This window comes from Halichoerus grypus, chromosome 3, assembly GCF_964656455.1.
Source record: "Halichoerus grypus chromosome 3, mHalGry1.hap1.1, whole genome shotgun sequence".
In the NCBI taxonomy this organism is placed as follows: Eukaryota; Metazoa; Chordata; class Mammalia; order Carnivora; family Phocidae; genus Halichoerus; species Halichoerus grypus.
This window is the reverse complement of record NC_135714.1, coordinates 4,859,173-4,885,188: the sequence shown is the minus strand read 5'-3', so window position 1 is coordinate 4,885,188 and position 26,016 is coordinate 4,859,173. Positions and strand designations below refer to the sequence as shown.

Sequence of the window (26,016 nt, the reverse complement as noted above, 5' to 3'; positions counted from 1 at the left end):
TTCAAAGATGAGCCGTCGCTGATTGGCTCTTCCCCGTCAACTGGGCGCACTTATATAACTGCGGTGCGGGCGGAGTGACAGGCTCAGCAAGAAGCGGGGGCGCGTGGAGAGGCTCGCCCGGCCCTCCGCCCCGCCCCCGCCCCGCCCCCTGGCCCCGCCCAGTCCCCGGCTGCCCGGAAAGCCCGGAGCTCCGGGCATCCTGCGCGGCTGGGACTCTGGCCCCGCGCACCCGCCCAGGCCCCTGGCAGCGCGACGCGGTTCCCAGCGGACAGAGCCCACGCCCCGGGGACCCGCAGCGGCGGGGCGGAGCGGAGGGGCGCCGGGCGGGCGCACCGGGGGCTCTGAACCGGAGCCTCAGGCGCGGGGCGGCGGCCCGGGCGGGCGGGCGACATGCAGCGGGACGGCGGCCAGGCTGCGGGTCAGTGGCTGAACTTGCGCCCCTCCCCGTCGCGCGCGCCCCGCTGCCCGGGAGTGCGGAGGTCGTCGGGGGTGGGCGCGCTCCGGTGCAGCCAGCCCCGCGGCTCGGGTGCCCACGCCTGGCGGGCCCAGGCCCTGGAACGTGACCCAGCCTGCGCCCCGCCCGGTCCACTCCCCGCGCGTCCCGGGGCACAGGTGACTGTCCGGACTTCCCGCCGCCTGGCTGCGGTGCTGTCCGCGGCGGCCAGTGCGGAAGCGGGTGCGGCCCGGGCTCCGGAGCTGGCCTGCTTTCCGGGCCGCCACACAGGGTCCCGGGCGCTGCTTGGGGCACACGGGCGCGCGCAGTCAGCGGATGACCCCAGTTGCGTCGCCGGGCTCCAGCTCTGGCTCAGCGAACCTGTGCTCACCTGTCCCACGTAATGCCCCCAGCGACCTGGGGGCAGGCATTGTCACATCTCCACAGTGAGAAACGCAAGGCGTTCAGTAACCTGATCTCGGTCCCGTGGGTCTTTAGGGCGTAACAGGATTGGAACCCAGTTCTGTGGGTGCCAGAGCTTCTTGCCAAGCGCGCAGATGTTGAAATTGATGCTGGAAAGGTTCGGGTTTTGTCCAGAGCCTTCCCTTTTGCAGAAAATCCCGTTTCCTAACCTCACAGGACAATTAAGTGAAAATGGTTTAATTTGCTCCCGGCTAATGTGCTTCTGGCCCTGGAGGGCTAGTGGCATTCGAGCCTAAAGTTGAACGCCCAGAAGGTATTCTCAGGTTCCAAAGCCGACTTTGACTTAGAATAGGAGCTCTTGGCTCTTGGCTATTGCCTGCTTCCTGGGTGCCAGGCCCTGTAACAACAGCCTCAATCTTCACTGCCCCTTCCCATCTTACAGGTGGGGAAACTGAGGCACTGAGCGATGACATGGCTGGTAGGTGGCAGAGCCGGACATTCTAGCTTACTTGTCGGTGTGCCCACTGCACACTGCAGCGGGAGCCAGGGCTCCGGGGTAGGCCCAGCCTGTCTCTGGACTGGAGATCCTTAGGCCATCATAGAGCATTCCTGAGCTTCCATTTACTCATAAGCAAAGAGAGAGCAATCACCATAGCTTTTGTCCTCCAGGGAACTAAGACTGGTGTGAACCAAGAGCTCTGTGTAGTCCGTGTTGTTGTCCACTGCTGTTTCTGCAGCCTTTGCCTGGGGCCTGGCACTCTGTCCGACCCTGGTAATATGTCTGTCCCCGGAATGAATAAATCATCCTACGGCTGACTCCCAAATGGGCTCCTCTCTGTTGCCCATTGTGCTGGGCCTTTGGAAAGGGGCCAAGCCAGGCGACATTTGGGGCTGGGCCCAGCAGAGTGAGGGTGTCTGAAATCAGGTGATACTGAATGAGATAGGATTTCTGTTTGTTGGCAAGGTGGCTAGGGAGGTGGAAAGGATAGGCAGCCCAAAATGGAAGGTCCCATCTGCCCTTACCCTGCTGTGGGCAGTCAGGAAGGTCACTGACCTCCCTGAACTTCCTTCTCCGCCGTGGATGTCACCATGGTGATGAGCCATGCTGAAGATTAAACAGCATAATACACGTAAAGGGTCTATTGACCCTCCCTGTTGACTCTACCTTTCAGTGTCTTTTATATCAGTTGGATGAATGTGGGGCTGGAGGAGCATGAAGGCCCAGCCTCCTGGAGCCTCAAATGCCAGGCCAGGGGACCTGGACTTCATGCCGAAGTCAAGGGAGCGCTAGAGGGATGTGAGCAGAGAGGGAGGTGGTGGGACTGTCATCTCTGGGCCCAGAAGCAGGGATCTCCGGGAGGAAGGTGAGTCTTACACTGTTGGCAGGTGTGAGATGGGTCCAGCCCCATGGAAGGGAATGTGACAGCCAGGGTCTATCTGGTCTCTCTGGACCACACATGCCCTTTGACCCCGCAACCCAGTTCCTAGAGAGCCCACCACATGCAGGTGATTCCATGTGTGCAAAGATCAGGGATAACCTGCATCTGTTACCAGGGGCTGCTAAATGCACAGTGGCCCGGCCACACTGAGAATATGATGCAGCCTTCCCAAAAATTGTGGCGGCTCTAAATGGCCAGCAGAAGGAGCTCCAAAGCATAGTCAACAAAAGAAGCAAATTAAGTTCAGTGCAACTAGTTGGCCACTGAGCAGGGGGACAAAGTGTGTGTAAATGCACAGACTAGCTCCGGAAGGGCGTGTGACATGCCCCCTAACAGTGCGCCCTAACAGGGAGGGACCTGGGTGCTGCAGGATGAGAGAGGGGCAAGCTAGCTCTAGCTTTTACCATTACTCCATTGATACCCCTTTGAATTCTAAGCCATACCCATGAGTTATGACTCAAAAATACCGTCTCAATCAAAACAAAACAAATAGAACAGTGAATGATTACAAGACCTTGGCCATGTGGCTACAGAAATGGGGACAGGCCAGGAAAGTTCTGGAACTCTGGGTTTGGTCATCACTATTTGCCACATTTCCTCTTCCTTGGAAGCTGAGAGGAAGTCAGTGATTCCTTCCTGCCTTTCCTCACTCTCGGACGAGTTGGTGCCTGGAACAGTTTGGCAGGGGGCATTTCCTCCATCGTGGCTTGTTAATTAAGACAGGATACTAATGGGGTCACACTTGAGGACATACCTTGAGAGCTGTAACCTTCTCCTCAGCATGGGAGCCACAGCCGGGACAGGTAGGGGAGGAGGACAGAACACTGGGCTGGCAGCCAGGAGACGTGGGTTCAAGATTCCACTTGGCCTTTCCTACCTGGGTTTTTCTGGACAATCACTCTGCTTCCCTGTACCTCGGTTTCCCCATCCACACACTGGCCCCCACATGTGTGTAGGTGGGAGAAAGCACGGTCGTCCGCGCATGCACCTACTAGACCCGAGCTATACAGCGTCCCATTCCTACTTCCCTCCCATCTGTAAAATGCGATCAGGGGATAACTTGGCCACAGTCGACATTCCTGAGGGATAGATTTCTGCTAACACACCGATTTAAAATGCCACCGGAATAAGAGCCTCCTAAGTGCCCTGTGCTGTACTTTACGAGTTTTAGTCTAATCCCCACTCCCCAGAAGGTCAGCTCCAGGAGAACTGGATTGCTGTCTGTTGTGTGCACTGGTGTGTGCATGCCCAGCGCACAGCAAGCATCCTGTCGACACCTGCGGTGTAATGGGGCATGAATCCTGCCCCAACATGTGCAGCGGGGACTGTAGTCCCTGCGGTGGAAGCGTGTTGCTAACGACGTGAAGCTCATCCATGGGAGCTGGGGTCTGAACCCAGATGGTCTGGGTCTAGAGCCCACACTTTTAACAATGGTTAAATGGTTAAAATGTTAAATTGCAACAGATGGTGGCTTTTGGGTATTTGGTTTTATAAACGGATATTTTTTTACATTTAACCATTTTTCAATGCTTAAATGGTTTAAAAGGCTCTGCCAGCTCACTGGAGCCTGCCTTGTTTCTAGGCACCACCTCCTCTGTGTGGCTACTGTTTGTGCCCCAGAAAAGTGACCACCAGCTCCGGTTTCCAGAGTTCGCTGTCACTTGTGAGCATCTGAAAATGCACGTGTCACATTACAGAGTGCCTATGCCAGACAGACCCAGGGGGTGGTGGTGATTTCAGTACCTCGGACCTTATGGGGCCATTTCTTCCTGTTTCAGCACCTGCAGACCCCCTTCTCCCACCTCCAGATGAGACGGGTGGCCTGCCCCCAGGATGCTCTGTGATCCGCACCCACTGCCGGGACCCCGCATCTCTGCCCACGCAGCACGTCGTGCTGGCCAAGCGGGGTGACCCAAAGGAGCAGGACACAGAGGAGCCAAAGGCAAGTGCAATACCCAGGCCAGGCACGGAGGGCTCATGTGCTGGGCCAGCATTGTTACCAGCTGCATGTTTAATGTTTCCTGTGTTCTGAGCTCTGGGCCGGGAACTCCTGTGCCTTGTCTCTGAACCCTCTCAACCCTGCAAGGTTGGTATTTTTACCCCCACTTTTCCATGAGGATAAATTAAGGCACAGAGAAGTCAAGGAACTTGCCCAGGGTCACACAGTAAATGGCAGGGCAGGATTTAAGCTCAGAGAGTCTGGCTCCTGAGCCCAGCCACTCCAGGAAACTTGGGGTCGCTGGTGAACATTCTGGGGTGAGGTGAGCAGTTCTCGCTTGGAGATAGCCCAATCCATTCTGAAGTCTAAATAACTGTCGCCTACCAAAGGGTCTGTTCCATAATAGGTACACAATGATTTTTTTTCTCTTTCCCTTGTTATTGTAATAGTACCAGAGAGAGATGACCAGGTCTGCTTAGAAACACAAAAATAAAATAACCCTCTGTATGCATTAGGATGAGGCTCAGCTTCACATAACAGAATACTCCCCCAAGTCATAGTGATTTAGACAACAGCGGAAGTTGTTTCTTTCTCATGTAAATGACATATAAAGGTAGGTGGTTTGGGGCACTACGGAGGTATCACAACCAACAAGGGCCCAGAGTCTGTCCATCTCATTGCCCTACTATCCTTAGCATGCTGCTTCATAGTCCAAGGTGGCTGCTTGAGCACCAGTCCTCATGTCTGCATCCAGCCAGCATGAGAGAGAAAGAGGTGAAAAAGAGGCCTTCCTCTTATGAAGATGTTCCAGAAGTTGCATACCGTACTTTAGTTTGCCCTTATTGGCCAGAACTTACTCACACGGCCCCACCTGGCTGTAAGGAAGGCTGAGAAACATATTTATTCCAGGTGGCCATGTGCCCAGCTAAAAATCAAGGTTCAATTCCTAACAAAGAAGGGTAGAATGGATACTGCAGAGATGACTAGCTGTGTCTGCCACAGCCACAGAGAGATGTGTGAGGAGCTTAACTCAGGCTTGGCTCCCCTTAAGCCAAAGCTAAATCCCAATCATGGTGGCACTTTCTTGTGTATATCTTCCTCGTGTGACCGTCACAACAAGCCAGCCCCACTTTCTGGGTGGAGATGCGCTCAGAAAGGTCTAAGGACTTTCTGGAGGCAACAGGTGCAGAAGGCAGTGGAGCAGGATTAGAACACAAGAGGGCTGACCTCAATCACAGTAACAGTCACCCCACGGGCTTCCCGGGCCCTGGCACCCTTCCTAGCCTATATAACCTTTACAGCCAGCGAGGGAAGACCTGGCATCTCCATGTGCTGTTAGGTAATGTGCTCGAGGTTCCACAGCCAGTCTGTGGAGACATTGGGACTCGCATCTGGACCGTCTTACTCCTGAATCCATGCTCTGACCACCGCCCTCCATTGCCACACAGAATCATCAATTCTCCCTGAGGCATCTAGTCTGCAAAGCTGGTTAAGGTTGAGATGAGAGATTAGGCTAGGGGGTGCCACTGGGGTCTAATAGCCTTCCATTAAAAAAAAAAAAAAAAAAAAGGAAAGCACTTCTTTTGTAGTGTTGGTTTATTCCAGAAATAAATGTACTAGAATTCTGATTTAAGAGGACTGTGATATCTAAAGGCAGGGACCCAGGTTTTAACAGTTTAACCTTTCTCATGGTATCTAGAACCGTGTGATGCAGGTACCATCTTGTAATAAATGTCCTCACTGTTCAGATGCAGCGGTGGGGTAGGGAGGGATGGCCTGCATGCCCTTTAACTAAGTCCCTACTTCCCTCGTGCAAATAGCCAGGACCCAAACTTTGCTGGGGAGTTGACTATAAAACGCACAGTGACCAAGAGTCTTTTCCTAAACATGCTTGTAAGTAAGCATCATCAGAGATTTGGCCTGGTTCCCAAAAGAAAGACATGAAAAGTTGCATAAATTAAACTGTTTTTCTCTTTGAGGCTTGCTCAGTCTCCTTGTAGAATCCTGTTCATGAGCATGTCCTTGAGGTCTTCCCTCTCTGGCAAAGAGAAGACACGTGTGCAGAGTCCCCGCTAGGTGCCTGGTCCTGTGCTAGCCCTTAACAAACACTCGTTCATGGCCCCAGTGCTGCCTTCTGTGTTGGAGTAGGGGCTGCAGGGGTAAGCATAGCTCTCAGACCTATGGTGCATCAGAGCTGGGGGGCAGCTCTCAGACCCACGGTGCATCAGAGCTGGGGGGTGGGGGGGGTGTGTGTCTGTTACTCCAGCCCCTAGTACCTTCTGTTCCACCCTGCTGACTCCCAAAGGAGCTTTTTTCTGTAAAAGAAAATTCTGTCTATTGAACCAAATATCCAAAATTCACTGTCTGTTGCAATTTGAATATGAAAAGTCTGTGCTGGTCAAGAATCCTCTCGGAAGGGATTTCCCCCCCTTGGATTTTGACAATCAATATGGCAAAATCGACCCTCTGTTCTGCTGAAAGTGGGCTTTCTTGTCCACTGCCAACCACGCTGTTTTCTTCACTCTTGTCTTGCTCACCATGTTCTGTGCTGCCTTCTCCTTTTTAATGGGTGTCCTCAAGTGGATGGGAATGTTCTCCACGCAGTAACATCATGTGCTAATGGCCAGATCTATTTAGGGCAGAGTCAATTAAGTGCAAATCCTGTGTGAGAAATGGTGGAAGAACAAAAGGCTTCAGAGTGGCTTATCCCAAGCGCCCCTGTCTCCATGACTATAGTTTGTGGGCAAACTAAGAAAATACTCAGGAAAGATTTTCTTGTAATAAAGAAGCTGAAACAAAGGGCCAAGGACAGCAGTAAAATTATAAACAAGCACACTTATTTTGATTTTTGATTTATAATACAAGGAGATAGAGAAGTACAATAAAATACATGGAAATGTTTCCTCTAATTGGAAACAAACAACTTCCCCTCTGTCCTACAGCAGAGGAGCTGAGCAGGGAGAGAGAAGGGGGCAGCTCTGGCGGGGAGGCAGGGCAGAGGTGAGCTGGCCCACGTCCCACTTGACCCCAGGCAGCTGTGGGGTCTCCCTCAGGAGGCACGGCTCTGACAGAAGCCACGGCGTGCTCCCGGCTCTCGGCTTGGCACGGCTACTCAGTGGCCAATCACACCACCTTTCTGAGTGTCTTCCCGCGGCATGGGATGATGATAATATTTACTTTCACTGGGGGGATGTGAGACTCACATTCGGGACCGCGCATGTTGGGAAGCCCTTGGCGAGCTCCACTGTTACGGGGGTGTGTTCCTCACAGGAAATCAGCGCAGACCTCAGGCCCTGGGAGCTCTCCAGGGTCCTGAAAGAATTGTTCTTCACTTTCAGACTCCAGGGATCAGCATAGTCTGTGCGTTGGAAGGGAGCGAGGGAGAGTGTCATTATTGTGCACCTACTGCATGCCTGGCACCTTGCTAGGTACTCTGCGGCACTATCTCATTACCACACATGTTTGCTATCCTGGCTCTTTGCCTCTTCCTGGCCTGAGCTCTGCCCTCCTGCTCCTTAAGCCCCCTGATGCCAACCGCTGTCCTGACCTTCTCTGTCCTTCAGTCCCCAGCACATCTGCCCAGGCAGCCTGCTGAGCCACAGGCCAGCTTTGTATCCCCTGGCCCTGGGAAGACCAAAATGGGCATGTCTGGGGTGAAGCTTTGAACAGAAAAGCTGGAACAGTTGAAACAGAGGTTTACAAGGACCCATTCTGAGTTCTCTCTACTATTCTGGGCACATGCATATGTTTGGTTTAGAAAACTTGGAATCTGAGCCCTGAGTGCAAGGACATCCAGGTTGTCATTCCGTAACCTCTACCCCTTGTAATGAATTGTTGCAATTATTTCTATACAAGTCAGCCTCCACCACTGGGCCGTGAGCTGCTTGAGGGCAAGGCCTGTGTCCTATTCAGCCATCTAGACTCCGAGCAGGCACAGAGCCCTGATGATAGCAAGGGTTAGGATTAGGCAGTGTCGATGGATCCAACACACACAATGAATGGAAGAGTAAGTCTGTGGCTTGGGTCCCTCTCCCAAGACTGGCTTCAGTGGGAGAGAGTTCAATCATAGCAGCCTGCACTGACTGAGTACTTCCTGGGTGCCTGGCCCTGTTTTAAGAACTATGCGAATATTAGCACATTTAGTCCTTACCACAGCCCACAGGTAAGGACTATCATGATCTCCATTTTACAAGTGGGGAAACTGAGGCATGGGGATGTTCCTAATTTGCCCAAGGCCACACAGCAGGTAAGTGGCAGAACTGAGATGTGAACCCGGCTGGGCTCCGGTCAAGCTCAGGTGTTAACCTTCTGTCTCTTGCCCATCCCCCGCCCCAGTGCCGAGGTTTGGTCCCTTCCCCCTGTGCAACTAGTTACCTAAACCTTGCATTGTTTTGTTGATCATGCCCAATGAGCATTCTGCAGCTTGGATGAGAAGGAATATCCTGACTCCCGCACCTGCTGGGGACTGGGGCAGTGATCGAATCTCCGTGCCTCAGTCCTCTCATGTTCAGGGGATCATCTCTACTCTGCAGAGTTGCTAGGTTGTGAGAGGCCACATGGACAGAGAGGACACTTTAGTGTCCTGTTATTATTGATGTAAACTGTGATGGGAATATGGTAAATCATGACTGACAGTCTTGAGGTTTTTTTCTCTGCTATTTCTCTTTCAGAAAAGGAAAGGGGGCTGGCCCAAAGGCAAGAAAAGGAAACCACCGAGGGATATTTCTGTTCCCCATGCTCCTATGACAGGGTAAGACGGGGCAGACTACCTGACGGTGTGCTAATACAGTGGCCATGTGTGCAGGGCCTGGCCATGACCCCATTTCAGCCTTGATCTGTTTTCCAATGGGGGGCCACACACCATAGGGAGGGGGTGCGGGTTGTTAGTTCTTTAAGCTGTAATAAGGTTCTGATGCTCAAAGGAGAGGACAGAAGAGCTGTGTGTGGGTCACAGACCAGAAGGGGTGGCTTTGGGGCCAAGCAGGACTGGTTTCCCTTCCAGGCTTGCAGATGTGGGTGCTCTGGGGTGAGCTAGTTAACCTCCATCAAGGCTCAAGACGCCCCTCCCAGTGCCCTGAAACCTTGTCCCTTGTCCCCTGGCATCTTGGGCTGCAGAAAACAGATCCCATGACAGTCACTCCCCACTGCTCTGCAGGTCACCCTGCTGTTCTGGAAGCTTCTGCTCTTTTCCCTTTATCCCCATGTTTCTCAGGGTGAAGGCCTTCTTCTCCATCTCCTATAACCCTGTGGACAGGTGGCATTATGTACATCCATTCCACAGAGGGGGAAACTGAGGCTCACACTTGCTGCCCCCTCCTGGCATGCCTCGTGCCTCTACCTTGGGGAGCCTCTTCTGGCTCCTTTGTCTTTCATGAGTCTCTGGATAAATCAGCCATTCGAGTATTTCCCCCTCTTGAATTAACCTCCATTCACTGGTTAGATTGGAACTATGGGCAAATCAATGATTACTTATTTTTATTTAAAAAAAAACAGGAAGTGGAAATCGCTCCCCCGGGCCCGCTGCCCCTCCCCGCCCCCTGCAGTCGGTTGCTCAGAGCTGCTGCTTGTTCCATTCCCGGCACAGGTACATGATCTTCCTAAACGAGCAGAGGAGCCAGCTGAGGGCCAGGCACCCGGATCTGCCATTTACGGAAATCACGAAGATGTTGGCGGCTCAGTGGGCTCAGCTGTCTCAAGAGAAAAAGCAAGTAAGTCCTTTTCTGCATAGAATGAGGAGAAAGTGGTCCCCAACAGCCTCCATCTGGGGCTGTTCCCCCCTCAGCCCATCTATTCACACAGGAGCCACAGGGAACCTTCTGGAAAGCAGGTATGAGATGCCTCTCACCCCACCTCTTAAAAGCAATTGCCAGTTCTCCCTTGCTTTTGGCACCCACCATTTAGCAAACTGGGTTAAGCACAATGACTAACCCACGAAACATAGGTAAGTTGTCAAATAAGTTTGGGAAATTCTGTAGTAAGTCCTGTGAAATAGGTTTTTCCCTCTGCAGAAGGTTTTGGGAGCATTTAATAGGATTCTGTTTACTTAAAAAGTATTTCACTTGAGGCCCATGCTCTCGTGGAGGGAGGCGTGGAGGGAGAGACGGAGGAAAGCACTTTGGGGGCATGAAAGTCTCCGAGTCTCAGCTCTAGGGTGAGACAGTTCTCAAACTAATTCTACATGGAACCCCCTTTCTACAGAGCACCTGTAATCTCCCCTGCAGTATGTTCTTGGGGTCACAGGGGAGGAAACACCAACTTGTGGGGTACAGCCAAAGCCCCTTTAGTAGGACAAATGTGTCCCCGGTCAACTTCTGCCACCCCCCTTCTATACTTGTCAGCCACACTGGTCAAGCCATGCCTGCTCCAACGCCACCTCCTACGAGAAGCCTTCCCAAACCCCCTCTAAGTAGGTCTGACCCCAAAGCCCATATTTTTCCCAGAACAGCCTCTTGCCTTCAGAGTGTCATTTCTTTGGGTCAAATGCAATAACCCTGAGATGAATGTCTTTAAACCTCTGCACTTTCAATTTGTGTTGGCCACAGAAAACCCGTGGTTCAAATTAACTATTAGGGAGAAGTCCTTATTTGGGGTGGGGGGGGTGTCCATATCAACCCTCATCTTACAACCCAGCTTTACAACCACTTGGGAAATAGATCCAGTGCCCAGACACTGGACAACCCCTGGCCGTCCTGGACAGGGCAGGCCCCTGACCGTGGCCAAGAGCTAGACAGCGGGTCTCAGAGGAGGGGAGAGAAGGCGGGACTCCACTGAGCATCTCTGATTCTGGCCCTGGCTTATGACTCAGCGAAGCCACTCCTTCTGCTAGTACAGGAGAGGCCAGGAGGTTTAAGCCAATGGAAACATCAGAAGTGGGGAGGAGGTATCCCCATCACACACATGTTAACATGTCAAACCAATCAAAGCAAAGCTACTGTGGTTACACTTAGGTGAGGATGGTTAGGGCAGGCCCCCACCTGTTACAGTGACTTAACCCCCTAACACTCCAGTCTGAGCGGCTGAGACAAAATTACAATTTGCCGTGCAAATAAGCAGGGTGCTGGCAAAGCCTAGTGCATCTCTGGTGGGACATCCAGAGGCAGAGTCTCTGATCCAAGGTTTTAGGGTATCACTGAGCTATTTTCATGATCTCAGAAATCCTCCACCCTCTCCCTGCCCCAGCTGCCATGCTTGGAGCTCCTCCAAAGCTTAGTTTTAAAAACCCTGCCTTACACCATCATCAGCTGTCCCCTTGATGGGACTCAGGTCCCTGTAAGAATGGGGCTGAGGCTGTGTGCCCCCTGACAGGTGGAAAGAGGGTCCAGAAGCCTGAGGAAAGAGGTCATCTGATGGCCTGCTCCACACTTCAGGAGGACCAACCCAGCATATCAATGCTTTAAAATAGTTTTAACTTAATAACATGATTATTTATTTCAAATTACCAAGTGCCTAAAGTAAATAACCACTGTGGATATTCATTACCCGACAAGTGTTCTTGGGACAAACTTCCCCCCCCCACACCACCCATGCTGTCCCCCTGTTGTCCCTGGGTTACACCTGCCTGGTGTGGCCGGAGATGAGTCAAGTCCCCACCCTCAGAGGCTCAGAGTCAAGGGGGTCAGGACCCCTGAAGGGGACGCATACAATCTAGGGTGAGGATTGCCTGGGACAAAGGTCTGTACCAGGGACTGGCATGCTCCAGGAGGTCTGAGGGCACAGCCCAGCCTGAGGGTATCAGAAAAAGATTCTTGAGGAGGTAAATAAATGTTCTATGATGGATCTTGTAGGACAAGTAGGATTTATCCAGAGGAGGAAAGGCGAGATGGGTGTTTCTTTTCTTTTTTTTTTTTTTTTTTAAGATTTTATTATTTATTTGACAGAGAGACAGCCAGAGAGGGAACACAAGCAGGGGGAGTGGGAGAGGGAGAAGCAGGCTTCCCGCTGAGCAGGGAGCCCGACACGGGGCTCAGTCCCAGGACCCTGAGATCATGACCTGAGCTGAAGGCAGACGCTTAACCACTGAGCCACCCAGGCACCCCGAGATGGGTGTTTCTGATGGAGGGAAAACAGTAGCCGAGGGAGTAGCTTGGGGCTGGCTCTGATTTGTCCCTTTATCACCAGTACCCAGCCCAGCACGCTGCACAGGGTAAAGCACTGATTTTGTATGAGTGATGATTGAATAGAAGTGGCATGTCCCTTGAGAGGGACCTGATAGTGCTACCCTCCTCTGCAATCACCAGATCACACGTGACAGAACGGTGAAAGCCTCAGGGTGGGGGAGGGGCAGATTCCTGTCGATTGGAAGAAAACCTTCTGTAGGGTCAGCATTATTTAAACAAGGAATGAACTTGCTGGTGGGTAGTGAGGCCCCCATCCCAGGGGTGTGCAAGCAGAAGCTGGGTAGTAGCTTCTTGGGACCTTCCTAGAGAACCCAAGGCAAACTGGACAAGAAGACCACCCCCCCACCTCCCAGATCAGGAGAGTCTGAGAATCACCACTGTGCTCCTTCTTCCAGAGGTACGTTTATGAGGCAGATAAGGACAAGCAACGCTACATCCGTGAGCTGCAGGCCTACCAGAGCTCCCAGGCGTGCCGAGCCTTCTTGCAGAGGCAAGCAGCGCACGAGGCACGCACACTGTTGGGTGAGTGGGTCCCGGCCATGGGGGCTGGGGCTAGCTCTCCCTGCCACTCTGGGATTTTTTTCAGCAGGAGGCGTGTTTAGAAAGCCCTTGGGGCTAGCCCTAACCCCACCCAGTGTTCGCACCGGTCACCTCCAGTTTAAAAGCTGCATCCTCTTATCCTTTGGATATGAGCCCTTTATCCAATAGATGGATCGTGGTGGCCCCTGCCCAGCAAGACACCCTGCACTGGCTTTCTTCTTGTCCTCCACTCACTGGCCCCCACCCCCACCAATGCTTCCTGGCATCACCACCCAAAACACCACTCACACCAAATCCTTGTCTTGGGGTCCAGCTCTGGGGGTCCCAGCCGAAGGAAGAGAAGAGAGCTGCATTTATTGAGTGTCTACTCACCATGCCTTCACCATGGAGGGCACCTCCCATTCATCGTCTCTTCCTCCTCATTGGAAGGCATCACCAGCCCCCTCCTAGGGGCGCATGCCCATGGGGCAGTGTTGGGAGTCCTCAGCCTCAGGGGCCCGGGAGCTCAGGTCCAGGGAGGTGGGCTCCTCATCAGTGGTTCGGGGTCCACCACCGTCCATGTGGAGTGTTGTGCCCTGCGCTCTCCATGCCTGGGGCTGACCACTGTCCCCAGGGCTTCCACGCAGAGCCCATCGGGCCCCCACGCTGCCACTTCTCACTCCCACCTGAGCTCTCGCCTCAGTGGTCAGGGTGTGGGCTCGGGAGTCCAAGTGCCTGGGTTCAAATCCCGGCTCTGCCACATGCTGGCTCTGTGACTCAGCACGAGCCACTGAAGCAGTCTGTGCTTCAGTGTCCTCGCATGAAAATCGCTGTAATCAGTCCCTCTGGGCCGGGCTTGGTGCAGAGCAGAGGGGTTAAATTGTAGGGAGCTCGGTGCCTGGCACGTGGCAAGAGTTCGGCAAGCTTTCACTCTGGCTACCCCCCTCTTTTTGCTCTGCAGCAAAGGCACCCCACCCCAGCTTCATCCAGAGCGCGGATCAGCAAACTGCTGTAAAGGGTTAGGCCATAAATAGTTTACCTTTTGTGGGCCACGTGGTCTCTGTCACAACCGCTCAGCTCTGGTTAAAGCAGGAAAGCGGCTACAGACGGTGTATATTGTGTGCCAATAAAACTTTATTTATAAAAACAAGCAGAAGACCAAGTTGGTCCACAGGCCTCTCCACTCGGGCGCATTGTACGTACTGGGTTTCCACCTCACATTTATTTTTAATCAAGCACCTGCCGATTAAAAAACCATCAACCTGAAAACCACTGATCTAGCATGTAACTATTAGCAGACAATCCCTGAGCATAGTGGGGCCTCCGGTCCTCGCTATAAACGTCAGAGCTAAGAAAACGGTGCCCTGAGACCCTTGGCCAAGGGTCCACTGACAGCAGCTGTCTTCCCTGCTGGTGTTTTCCTCCCTAAGGACGCCGCTTGTCAGACTTAGCAGGGAACACCTCGTCTTACTTAATCCTTCAGTCTCGTGGGAGCCCCTCGGCCTGCTAACCGTTGTGGTTGTTTGGAGACTGTCCCCACACAGAAAGCTAGTGTGCTACAAAGAAAGGCCGTTCCAATAGAGCGTGGTTTTTTTTTTTAATATTTTTATTGTTATGTTAATCCCCATACATTACATCATTAGTTTTAGATATAGTGTTCCATGATTCATTGTTTGTGCATAACACCCAGTGCTCCATGCAGAACGTGCCCTCCTCAATACCCATCACCAGGCTAACCCATCCTCCCACCCCCCTCCCCTCTAGAACCCTCAGTTTGTTTTTCAGAGTCCATCGTCTCTCATGGTTCTTCTCCCCCTCCGATTTCCCCCCCTTCATTCTTCCCCTCCTGCTACATTCTTCTTCTTCTTTTTTTTCTTTCTTAACATATATTGCATTATTTGTTTCAGAGGTACAGATCTGAGATTCAACAGTCTTGCACAATTCACAGCGCTTACCAGAACACATACCCTCCCCAGTGTCCATCACCCAGTCACCCCATCCCTCCCACCCCACCCCCCACTCCAGCAACCCTCAGTTTGTTTCCTGAGATTAAGAATTCCTCATATCAGTGAGGTCATATGATACATGTCTTTCTCTGTTTGACTTATTTCGCTCAGCATAATACCCTCCAGTTCCATCCACGTCGTTGCAAATGGCAAGATCTTATTCCTTTTGATGGCTGCATAATATTCCATTGTATATATATACCACATCTTCTTTATCCATTCATCTCTTGATGGACATCTTGTAGAGCGTGGTTTTTAAACAAACAAGTTGTGTTACTGCCTGATGGAAAACATGGTAATTGTTTAAAGCTTACCATATAAAAATCTATTAATTACAATAAACAATTTTTTTTCAACATCACCTAGAATCGGCCATGCTAATCAGAAGAATGCACTCTTTTCATTTTTTCCTGGTTTCTGGCTCATTGTTCCATAGCTGGTCAGGTGCTTATACATGGAAGTCAGAGGTAGCCTCGTGGGTTTTAGGGCCGTTCAGACCTCAGTGGGACCTGAGCCGCTGAAGCCAAGCACTGGTCCTCCAGCAGGAGCCTGGGGTCACTTCTTAGCCTCGGGAAGCACTTCCGACCCTCAAGGTGACCACCCCTCCCTCAGATGCTTTCTGATGCCACCTGTCTTCCAGCAGGACCAGGCACACCAGGAAACAGATTGGACAGGGAGGGCCTTCTGTTCTCAGCACTTGATGTAAGTATTTGTTTTCAGGGGTGGGGGGCGGGTAGTGGTTTTGAAACATCACCTCATTGGGCATGGGAGACTGAAAAATGTTCATCCCCAAAGATACCTAGGTCCCAGTACCTGTGACCCATGAATGTTACCTTACGGACAACGGGGCGGGTCTTTGGGGATGTGATGAAATTGAAATAAGGGCGTCAGATAGCCACAGGTGGTCTTACAAGAGGGAGACAGAACGAAAGGCTGCGTGACCACAGCAGCCGAGGTTAAGGTGATGTGGCCACGTGCCGGGGAATGTCGCTAGCCACCAGAAGAGGCTGGAAGGGGCCAGAAACAGGTTCTCCCCTAGAGCCTCCAGAGGGAGCATGGCCCTGCCAACACCTTCATTCTGGCCCCGCCAGGCTGATTTTGGACTTCTGGTCTCCAGGACTCTGGGAGAATGAGTTCTGCTCCTTTACGTCACCAGGTGTGGTGACTGATGACAGAAGCTACAGGAGATCATTCCAGGAATCAGCTATGTTGGAGACAGGCCGGTGCTGTCTGGGGGTGTTACTCACACGGCAGGCGATTCTGACTCCCCCTAATGAGGAGTCCTGAGAATACGTGGGAAATTCCCAGAAGGCATGCTGGGCATGCTGGGTGCAGATGGACATGAAGCTGAGCTCTAGGCAGAGGAGACAGGATGGGCAGAGACCCAGGGAAGGGAGGCTGCGTAGGGCATTTGGGGCACGGACAGCCGCTTGGGCTGCGGGGAGCGGACAGCGGGCACATGGGGACTAGGACAGGGCAGCCGTGCCTGGAGTCGCCGGATGGTACGAGCTGTGATGTAATTGGTAGGTGTTTTCCCTTTGAGCTTTAACTGACAAAGAAATATCTGTTTCACTAACAAACAAGGAATCACTGAAAATGAATTTTAAGGGGCAGCCAGATGTGCTTACGCTGAAATTTTCTGGAAGGCCACACAAGAAACTCTCACCCAGTGGGAGTAAAATGGGATGGGGCACACTTTTACTTTACACCTCCCCTTTTTTTTTTATTACTTTAAGCATGCATTCATAATAACTTTAAAAGTTGTTTTAAGTACACCACCTTCTATCATGATGATAAAATGATTTGAGGACTTACAGTGCGAAGGACTTCCTAAATCTGTCGTCTGCCTGAAAGGTCAGCCCCCTGGGGCCCAGGCGGGGCTGCGGAGGCAGAAGCCCCTCGCCCCTCCTCTGCCCTGTGCAGCCCGGTGCTCTCCCACCGACCCAGGCACCCCTCCCCGGAGCCTGCGCCCGCCCCACTGCCTACATGGCAGGCTGTCCATGACCTGGCATCCATCTCCCTGTCCAGTCTCCTCTGCCTTCCACGTGCCCACCTGCCCTGGAGGGCTGCCAGCTGCTGATCCAGAGCCTCCCCTTTCTTCCTCACCCACCCTGTGACCTCAGACAAGCTCCTGCTGTCCTCACGACACGCAGCTCAGAGCGTGACTGTGAACGGAGTGCTCAGTGACCTCTGGTTGAATTGGAAGTTGAAAACATGAATTGATTCTAGTAGATGAAGACCTCACACTTCTATTGAGGGCCGTGTGACTAGATATACAGCATGACAGATTACAAGATAAATGGTTCCTGGCTAGTTTTTTCTTCGACACTTTTTCTTGGGCACCTTGCGATTTGTTTTCGCTTAACAGCCCTTCCAAATCTTGGCTTCAGGTTGCAAGAGGGTTGGTGGTAGGGATCATCTGAATGAGGGTGGGGTCCCTTCCATAATTGTTCTCAGGGTCATCCTGCATTGTCATGATGGATTGTATGATAAGGATATATTTCTGTAAGCAAACGTGAGAGTGCAGAACTTTGTGTTGAGGTGCATGTGAGCTGAGTTTGGAGATTTACTCTGATGTCTCGGCACCAGCCCCCGGCGGGGGCAGGCCCTTTCTCGGATGTGCTGCACCACAGACCCCTCTCCCTTCAAGTTCCCTCCTGACTCGGGGCTCTCCAGCAGCCCTCCCCTATCTCTCCCTCTCTGGAGCTCCCAGGGCTCTCCTCCCTCACTGCCCTCTCCTAGCAAGGTCCTTCCACTTTAGCAGGAGGTAGGCAGAGGGTATGCAAGAAATCACTCGACCTCTTCCAGGTCGAGGACACATCTCCAGGCTGAAGGAGCTCCTCTCTGATAAGGGACAGAAGTCCTAAGAATCAGTGAGCTGCAGAACATCCTGAGTCTCATCAGCGTCTGGCTGGCCCGGGGTCAGGAAAACGTATAAGTCTTTGTCAGGAAGCATCTCTTCCAAAAGCTTAGGGAATTTTTACATCCCCGAACTAATAAACGTAAGCAAATACATATAGTTATATATGTTTCTTAATTAATTAGGTTTTTCATTTAAAAATAATATATGTGCGGGGCACCTGGGTGGTGCAGCCCATTGAGCATCCGACTCTTGGTTTCAGCTCAGGTTGTGATCTCAGGGTCATGAGATTGAGCCCCATGTCCGGCTCCACCCTCAGCAGGAAGTCTGCTTAGGACTCTCTCTTTCTCCCCCTCTGCCCCACCAAAGTGAAAAAATAAATCTTTAAAAAGAATAATAATAATATATGTGCATGGTAAAAACAAATGCAAACAGCACACAGAGGCTTCTGGGAGGAGGTGGGTCCTGCTCACAGGCGCCAGCCCACCTCTGCATCCCGAGGTATCCACTATACCCAGCTTCTAGGGCATCTTCCAGAAATAGCCCGTGGATACATGCAAGCACCTATGGGCTCGTGCATAGATATTTTGATAAAAGGACACATTTTTGTTATTTAATCATAGAGCTCATTCTGGTTTAGGATTTCAAAGTAAACTCTTTGCAAGTAAGCAGAACCCAGAGTTGGTTCTGCGCTTTCTCAAACAATCCTGCCAGTTACCAGAACTCCCCGCTCTTCCTTCTTGGCCCCATTCGTCGCATTTCCCACTCGGTGACAGAGGTCTTGGGATGATTTGAAATTCTCAGCTGTGCTTGGAGAGGCCTCAAACCGGCAAGTGGTTTCCCCGGGGGAGAAGGGACGAGCAGGACGAGCAGGACGCAGCCCAGCCCAAGAGCCGTGAGGAAGCCCCTCTGAGCCAAGTGTATGTTCAGAGATGGTGGGAACGCCGCGCGCGTCCGCCCGCCTCCGAAACGTTTCTGTCCACAGGGGGATGAAGGCAACGACCTGTACTGTAGGACCTGCAGACAGTTCTTCAGCTCCTTGCATAACAAGAAGGAGCACCTGCTGGGAAAGCAGCACCTGCAGAACCTCACAGGTAACCCGCCCACCCTGCTTTTCCGTTTGAATGTTAAGACCGGATCTAATCAAATGCTCTTAATATCAGGTGTGCACGCGGGAGGGGGTGGGTCTTCAGGGAAGAGCCTACGGAGTAGCCTCTTCATTTGTTTTATTGATTTTTTTTTTTGAGTGTAGTTGACACACGATGTGACATTAGTTTCTGGCGTGCAACCTAGTGATTCAACTAATTTCAACGTTGTGTTCACCTTTCACCGCACAACGCTGGTACAGTGTCATTGACTCTGCGCCCTGGGCTGCGCCTTTTATTCCAAATGTCTTCCTCATTCCATGCCTGGAAGCCCGTGCCTCCGCCTCCCCTTCGCCCCATCCCCCATCCCTGCCTCCCCCCGCCCCCCCACCCCCGCCCCCGGCAACCAGCAGTGTGTTCTCTGTATTTATAGGTCTCATTCTGCTTTTTGTTTGTTTATTCATTGGGTCTTTTTTTTTTTAGATTCCACATATGAGCGAAATTGTATGGTATCTGTCTTTCTCTGACTCATTTTGCTTAGCACGCCACCCTCTAGTCCCATCCATGTTGTCCTAAGTGCCGCAGTTAATGTATATACCACTCCTTCCTTGGTCACTCTTCTATGGATGGGCTCAGGCAGCTTCCGTGTCTCGGCTATTGTAAATAATGCTGTGATAAACATAGGGATGCCTAGGTCCTTTTGAAGGAGTGTTTTCATTTTCCTTGGGATAAACACCCAGTAGTGGAATTACTGTATCACAGGGTAGCTCTATTTTTAATTTTTTGAGGAACCTCCATGCTGTTTTCCAGAGTGGCTGCACCAGTTTTTGTTCACACCCACAGCTCACGAGGGTCTCTTTTTCTCCATATCCTCGCCAACACCTGTTGTTTCTTGTGTTGCTGATTTTAGCCATTCTGACAGGTGTGAGGTGGTATCTCCTTGTAGTTTGGATTTGTATTTCCCTGATGCTGAGTGATGCTGAGCATCTTTTCATGTGTCAGTTGGCCATCTGTAGGTCTTCTTTGGAAAAATGTCTGTTCAGGTCCTCTGCCCATTTTTTAATTGGGTTTTTTGTTTTTCTGGTGTTGAGCTGTAAAAGGTCTTTACATATTTTGGGTATTAACCCCCTACTGGATAGGTCATTGGCAAATATCTTCTCCCATTCGGTAGTTTGTCTTTTGCTTTATTGATGGTTTCCTTTGCTGTGTGACTTGCCTCCTCACTAACCCCAGGGCCTGGATTTCACATTCTCCCTGCCTGCAGCCTCTGTGTCCAAGTCACCGCGGGCTCGCTCCCTCCCTTCGCTCCTTCGCCCAGGTCTTGCTCAGGTGTCACCTCCTGGAAGACGACCCCTGCTTGCCGTGTGCACAGCTGTGCACCCCCTACCCCTCCCGCCCTCCCCTGCCTTCTTTCTCTCCATCCTTCCATCTTCTAGCAGCCTCTTTGCCCTCTATGTTGTTTGCCGTCTCTCTCCAGGATTTAAGCCTCTCGTGTTTGAGGATATTTCCCTTTCATTCACTGCAGTACCTCCTGGGCCTAGAACCATGCCCGGCACGCCTAGCAGGCTCTGCATGCATGTTTGTGGAGTGAATGCGTGCATGCATGAATGAATATGTTCAACGTATAACCCTTGAGCACTTACTCCTTCCCAGGCACTGAGCCACATGCTAGGGACGCAGACAGAATAACACAGAGCTCTGCCCCAAGGAAACTGAAGTGTGCAGATTAATACAACAGCGTCGCGTTAAGATGTCTTGCATTCAAGTGAAATGAGTCCCACAGCACAGGGAGGCCCCGTGATGATTACACCACCTAGCATCGCAGGCGTGCTCTGGGGCTGGCAAAGATCCCCCAAGAATGAGAGCAGCTACGTCAAGTGCAGCACTAGGGGGTGACATTGTTTCTTTTTTCCGCCATTCCTTCATGTTGTTAAAACTAGATCGGACCTAAGCCCCTACTCGGCACCATGCTTGCTGTGTGGCCTGGGGCCAGTTACTTAACCTCTCTATGCTTCCACTGCCTCATCTGTGAAGGAAGGATGAGATTGCCCACCCCTCAGGGCTCTTCTAAGGACCGACATCGGTGCCTTGTGTGAGCCTGGCATGGCCGAGATGCCACCTCCTCCGATGGCTTCCCTGACCCCGGACTTGGGTGGGGGGCTTCCTTGGGACTGCTGAGGCCCCACACATACCTTTGGCTGTACGAGGATCATCCCATTATTGTCACCACCACCCCGCGACATACATGTGCACACGCACTGGTCTGCGCTCCCGGCGGGAAGGCGGGTGTGGGTCAGGACTCCCCTCTGACCCCGAGTAGGTAGTAAACACTGATGAAGGCGTGCACAGAGGTACCGCGGGCCCACGGTAAGGCTGCGGTTTAAAGGCAAATAAACCGCTTTCAGTAATGTCTTGTTTAAGGTGAGTAATGGCAGCGAAGATGAAAATGCATCTCATTACCTGCAGCTGAGCGTAACCTGTACGCTCGGATGCCTGGAGTTGCGCTGGGTAAAATACCCGCTGAAGCGGGGTAAGGCTCATTTCAAAATCTATACAGTCGTGTGCTGGGGGACCATGAAGTTGTTGCTGCGTGGGGCTGCAATCGGTGCGACTCTCTGAGGGCCTCTGCGGTTATTGAAAAGGAAACAGGCGTGGGCAAACCTCACTCCGTTGTCCCTTTAAACCGCCTACAGATTTTACCTTAATGGCCGGGCTCTTGAGAGCTTTTCCGTTTCTGCTTGTACGGCTGCAATTTTGCTGGGATGGCGCCGTCTCTGAGCCTCTGAGGTTTGGTCCTGCGGGGGGAGGGGGTCAGCCCCACTTCCCCTGGGGGCCCAGGCCTCCCCTGGCTTTGTTGCCCTGGCCCCACCACCAGCCCGAGGCAGAGTGAGCCCCAGGATCATCTGTCCTCGTTGTTCCCCCCTAAAAGAACTTGAGCTGTCCTGCCCCCAGTCTCTGCTTCCGCTCAAGGGGGCGAGGCCCCAGAACTCTGTCCTTGTGAAGACAGAGTTCACGTACCCTCAAGTTCACCCACTGAAAGCAGTTCTTAGAATATTCGGATACTTTCAACCATGACTACAATTAAGGTTACCACGTTTTCATCGCCCCCAAAAGAAGCCTCAGGCCCATTAGCAGCCACCCCCGCTCCTGGGCAAGCACTGAGTCGTCTTCTGTCCCCATAGGCAGGCACAGCTTTTTAACATTTGATGTCAGCTTTGCGTGGAGCATCCACCAGGCTTCTCCGCCCCGATGACATCTTCAGGGAGCAGCACCATCACCGCGAAGGGCCTGAGCATGAATCCCTGCTCTGTCTGCCTCTTACTCCCTTCCACACCCTGGACAAACCTCCACCCGTGGCCCTTGTTTCTGCAAGTGCAGAATGGGAACAGTGACCGAGGACCTCATCGGGCTGATGTAAGGGTTGGAGGAGGCGATCTTGGGGCAGCCTCTCCACGCCAGGACACCCTGGGTGCCCCTAGCGCTACGGGGACCTTGGCCAGAGTGTGTCAGCAGCGCCTGCCTCCCGTGGCCCCTGCCCTGCGGTGCCTGTGCATCTCCCCCTCCCCCCCCCGCTACCTTGTCCCCAAAGGGCCCTCCCTAATCCACACGCCAGTCTCCCTCCTGTTCATCCTTCCCGAGACCCTCAGAAAGGCAAGATTGGTGAGGATGTGGGAGAATTGTAGCCCTGATTCGCTGCTGGAGGGGAAAACAGCCTCGTGGTCCCTCAGCAGGTTAAATCTCAAGTCACCATATGACCCTGCAGACGCCGCCCCTGAGTGTGGATACCCAGCCAACTAAAAACGTATGTTCACACGACATGGTGAACGTGCATGACATGCGTTATTCATGATGGCCCCAAAGTGGAAAGAACCCAAACGTCCATCACCAGATGAATGGACACACAAAATGTGGGCCCGTGCCATGGAATAGTATTCTGCCCTGCAAAGGAGTGAAGGACTGATGCATGGCGCAGTGTGGGTGAACCTTGGAAACATGGTAAATTGAACAACCAGTCACAGAGGACCACATAGTGTCTGGTCCCAGGTGTATGAAAGGTCCAGAATAAGAAAATCTATAGAGACAGGAAGCAGATTAACAGTTGCCTGGGGCTGGGGGAGGGGAGAGCAGGTGGGGAGGTGTGAGAGGTGGCTAAAGGCTCCAGGTTTCTTTTTGGGGTGATAAATATGTTCCAAACTTGACTGTGGTGATCATTGCACAACCCTGAATATACTACAAACCACTGAATTTAGCACTTTCAATGGGCAAATTGTGTGGTACCATGAGTTAGAGCTCAGCCAAGGACTCCTCCCCCAGGAGGCCCCCTTGCTGCCACCCATCTGGCCCAGGGCCCGGTGCATTCTGCTTATTTGTCTTTTTCCCTGGGGACACGGAGCAGGGACTGCCTTGCTTGCATCTGGACACAGGGCCAGGTCCAGAGATGCTGCTCATTTTTGCTCATGGGGCTGACCTTCCCCGTGGGATTTCTTTGCTTTTTAGGGAAATTCGAAAAAGATTCCACTGAGTACTTAAAGCATCTGGAACCTCTGGAGAAAGAGGAAGGTCAAAATTTGCACAAAGGAGACTCAGAGGAGGAAGCTGAGTGGCCCGATCCACTTGCACTAGGAGGCCTGATTCCAGAGAAGCGTTTTGCTTCATTCGACTTGTGTTTCTTGCAAGAGTTTATCTTTAAACTTCTGAAAAGTAAGTAGTCAAGTTCAGCACTTTCCCGGTAGCTTTGTAACCTAGGGTTTTATGATCCTAGTCAGAATAACCTCCAATAAGAAGTTATGATATTAAGTGGAACCAAAAAAAATGCCATCTAGGAGAATAACAGTAAATAAAAATAATAATCACATGGGAAATAACCAAGAACATCCACTGAGCCAGGCACAGGTCTAAGAACTTTAGACAAATTACCTCTTTTAATTCCCATAAAAGTACTGTGAGGTTGGTAATAGTATCTCTTCCTTTTAAAAAAAGGAAAGTGCGGGGTGCTTGGCTGGCTCAGTCGGAAGAGCATGTGTCTCTTGATCTCGGGGTCATGAGTTCAAGCCCCACGTTGGGTATAGAGATTACTAAAAAGATAAACATTGAAATAAAATAAGGAAAGCGCAGCACAGAGAGGTTAAGTAACTTGCCCATGGTTGCAGAGCTGGTCCATGGCTGAGCTGAAATTTAACGCCAGGCCATTGGGTTCCACGACCTGTGTTCTTCACAACTTCCCCACAGTCAAGTATGTGAAATTACACATATGTAAATCCACGCAAATGTTAACAGTGGTTATCTCTAGCAGGCAAGAGGAGGCGGTTATGCGTTTCTTTATTCCTTTCTGTGTCTGCACATTTCCCCCCCAATGGACAGAGATGTCCTTCATATTATCAGAGAAAGAAAGAACTCTCTTAGAAAGGATTTGGGGGATGACCTGCCCAGAGTGGGGGCCTCGGCTGTTGCCTGGCGGGGGGGGGGCAGTTCAAAGAGAAGGGGAGGTGTTTGATGGAAAAGAACAGAAAAAGATGGCCTTCTCGTACCTTTCCTCCCAGTCAAGGAATTTGAGCTCAGAGAGCTGAGGAAGACTCTAGAAAGAGCCCGAGTGGAGCAGGAGGCCCTGCAGAGGCAGCTGGTAGAGTTCCAGGTGAGGCCCCCGGGGAGGGAAGCACCCACATCCTGGCTCCGTGGCCCCCTGCTCAGCTCAGGGCCCTGAGGTGTCAGCAAGGCACGGATGAAGACCACACGGTCTGCTCAAAACACCGCGTCACAAACCCCAGTGTCATTTGCCTCCACACCATCCAGGCACGAGCATGTGTGTTATGTGTCCTTGTAAAATGCAGTGTTCTGTCTGGTTTTGATGCCCAGAAATTGTGCCACGAGCCTTCTCGTGCTGCATGCTTATTCCACTCAGTGCTCCATGTTCACCACGTTGCCATGTGGCGTTTGGCCCGTTACTTCTCACTGGGGCCGTTGTCCCCATTCCCCTCTTGGTGGCCCCCAGTTTGTCCCCAGCCCCTCCCGACTAGAGCTGGGGGTGTGATGAGTGTCCCTGCGTGTGTCCCGTTATGGGATCCGTGGTCTGGACCACACACCCCGAGAAGGGGGGCCGGGAGGCAGCCTGCAGATGCCTTTCCATGGACAAGTATGCATAAATTTAGGCATCCATGGGTGGCATCTATTTTAATGAAAGCGAAGAGAAGAAAATGAGGTGAAACCATGCCGAAAGTCACAGTTTTTAAATGTGTTATTTTATTCTGATTATAAAATTAACATATTCATGGAAGAAAATTTTGAAATTTCGGAAGTGTGAAGAAAATTTAAATCCAATCGTTAGACAAGCATCCTTAGCATTTCAGCGCAACAGTGTCTAGGCTTTCTATGCGCAGCTAAATCTGTCTATTCATGTAGATAAATACGTCTATAGTGTCTATATGTTATCACGGATCTCTATGTCTAAATAAGTATGTCTCCCTCTGTGGAGGGAGAGAGAGGGAGGGAGGTGGAGAGACAGACAGACTGACAGAAAAGATTGGGATGAAAAACCACAGTTTTGACTCCTACGGTTTCCATTTTATTACACGGTAAGCGTTTGCATGTCTCCTTCGATGTTCTTTTACGAATTGCCTCTCGTGACCGTATAATGTTTCGTCGGACAGAAGAACCCTAATTAAGTCCCCGTTTCCCAGTCGCTGGGCACTTGGGTCGCACCCAGGTGTTCTATTATAAATGACCCCGCGCTGAACATTCTGTCCACCTCTGCTCATCCTCAGGCTCACCTTGGGAGGGACGCCTGCAAGTGCCACCCGCAGGCTCTAGGGGATCCAACCGGGCTCTGCCCTCAGCAGCTGTGTGCCGAGAGAATGTCCCTGGTCCTCGGTCTTTCGTGTGTCAGCTGGGGGGTCATGGTGGGTCTGCCCCTTCGGGTGGTCGTGAGCCACGACCTCCCCGACTCCCCCTGGAGTTCCTGGAGGGGTACCTGGCACCCGATGGTGTCACCGTCACAGCATCGCCCTCTGGGGGCTGTCCCCGCCCCCCCCGCTCCCTCCAGCAAGCTCTCCACCTCAGACTTCCGTGCTCCCCTAAGTTCCACTGCAATTCCCGATTCCTTTGAGTGTAGCTCATCCCCTTTCCTGCAGCTTGTTAAAGAATCCTGAAGAACAGTGAATATTAAAAAACAACAACGACAACAAAAAAACCCCACAAATAA

General features: G+C 51.9%; 1 protein-coding gene across 4 annotated transcripts in view; it reads left to right on the top strand.

Annotated features, from left to right (window-relative positions):
- The first annotated feature begins 202 nt into the window (after positions 1-202).
- LOC118543559 (uncharacterized) overlaps positions 203-26,016 on the top strand; it is a 29,083-nt gene continuing 3,269 nt past the window's right edge. The window contains exons 1-9 of one of the 4 annotated variants that reach the window (XM_036104669.2): positions 203-418; positions 4,074-4,237; positions 8,905-8,984; positions 9,819-9,942; positions 12,747-12,873; positions 15,520-15,578; positions 18,722-18,830; positions 23,319-23,522; positions 24,362-24,453. In XM_036104669.2, coding sequence (XP_035960562.2) covers positions 391-418; positions 4,074-4,237; positions 8,905-8,984; positions 9,819-9,942; positions 12,747-12,873; positions 15,520-15,578; positions 18,722-18,830; positions 23,319-23,522; positions 24,362-24,453 — 987 coding nt within the window. In that variant the 5' untranslated portion in view covers positions 203-390. Of the gene's footprint in view, positions 419-4,073; positions 4,238-8,904; positions 8,985-9,818; positions 9,943-12,746; positions 12,874-15,516; positions 15,579-18,721; positions 18,831-23,318; positions 23,523-24,361; positions 24,454-26,016 lie in introns of all 4 variants that reach the window. The other 3 variants (XM_036104670.2, XM_036104668.2, XM_036104671.2) reach the window with 3 other exon arrangements.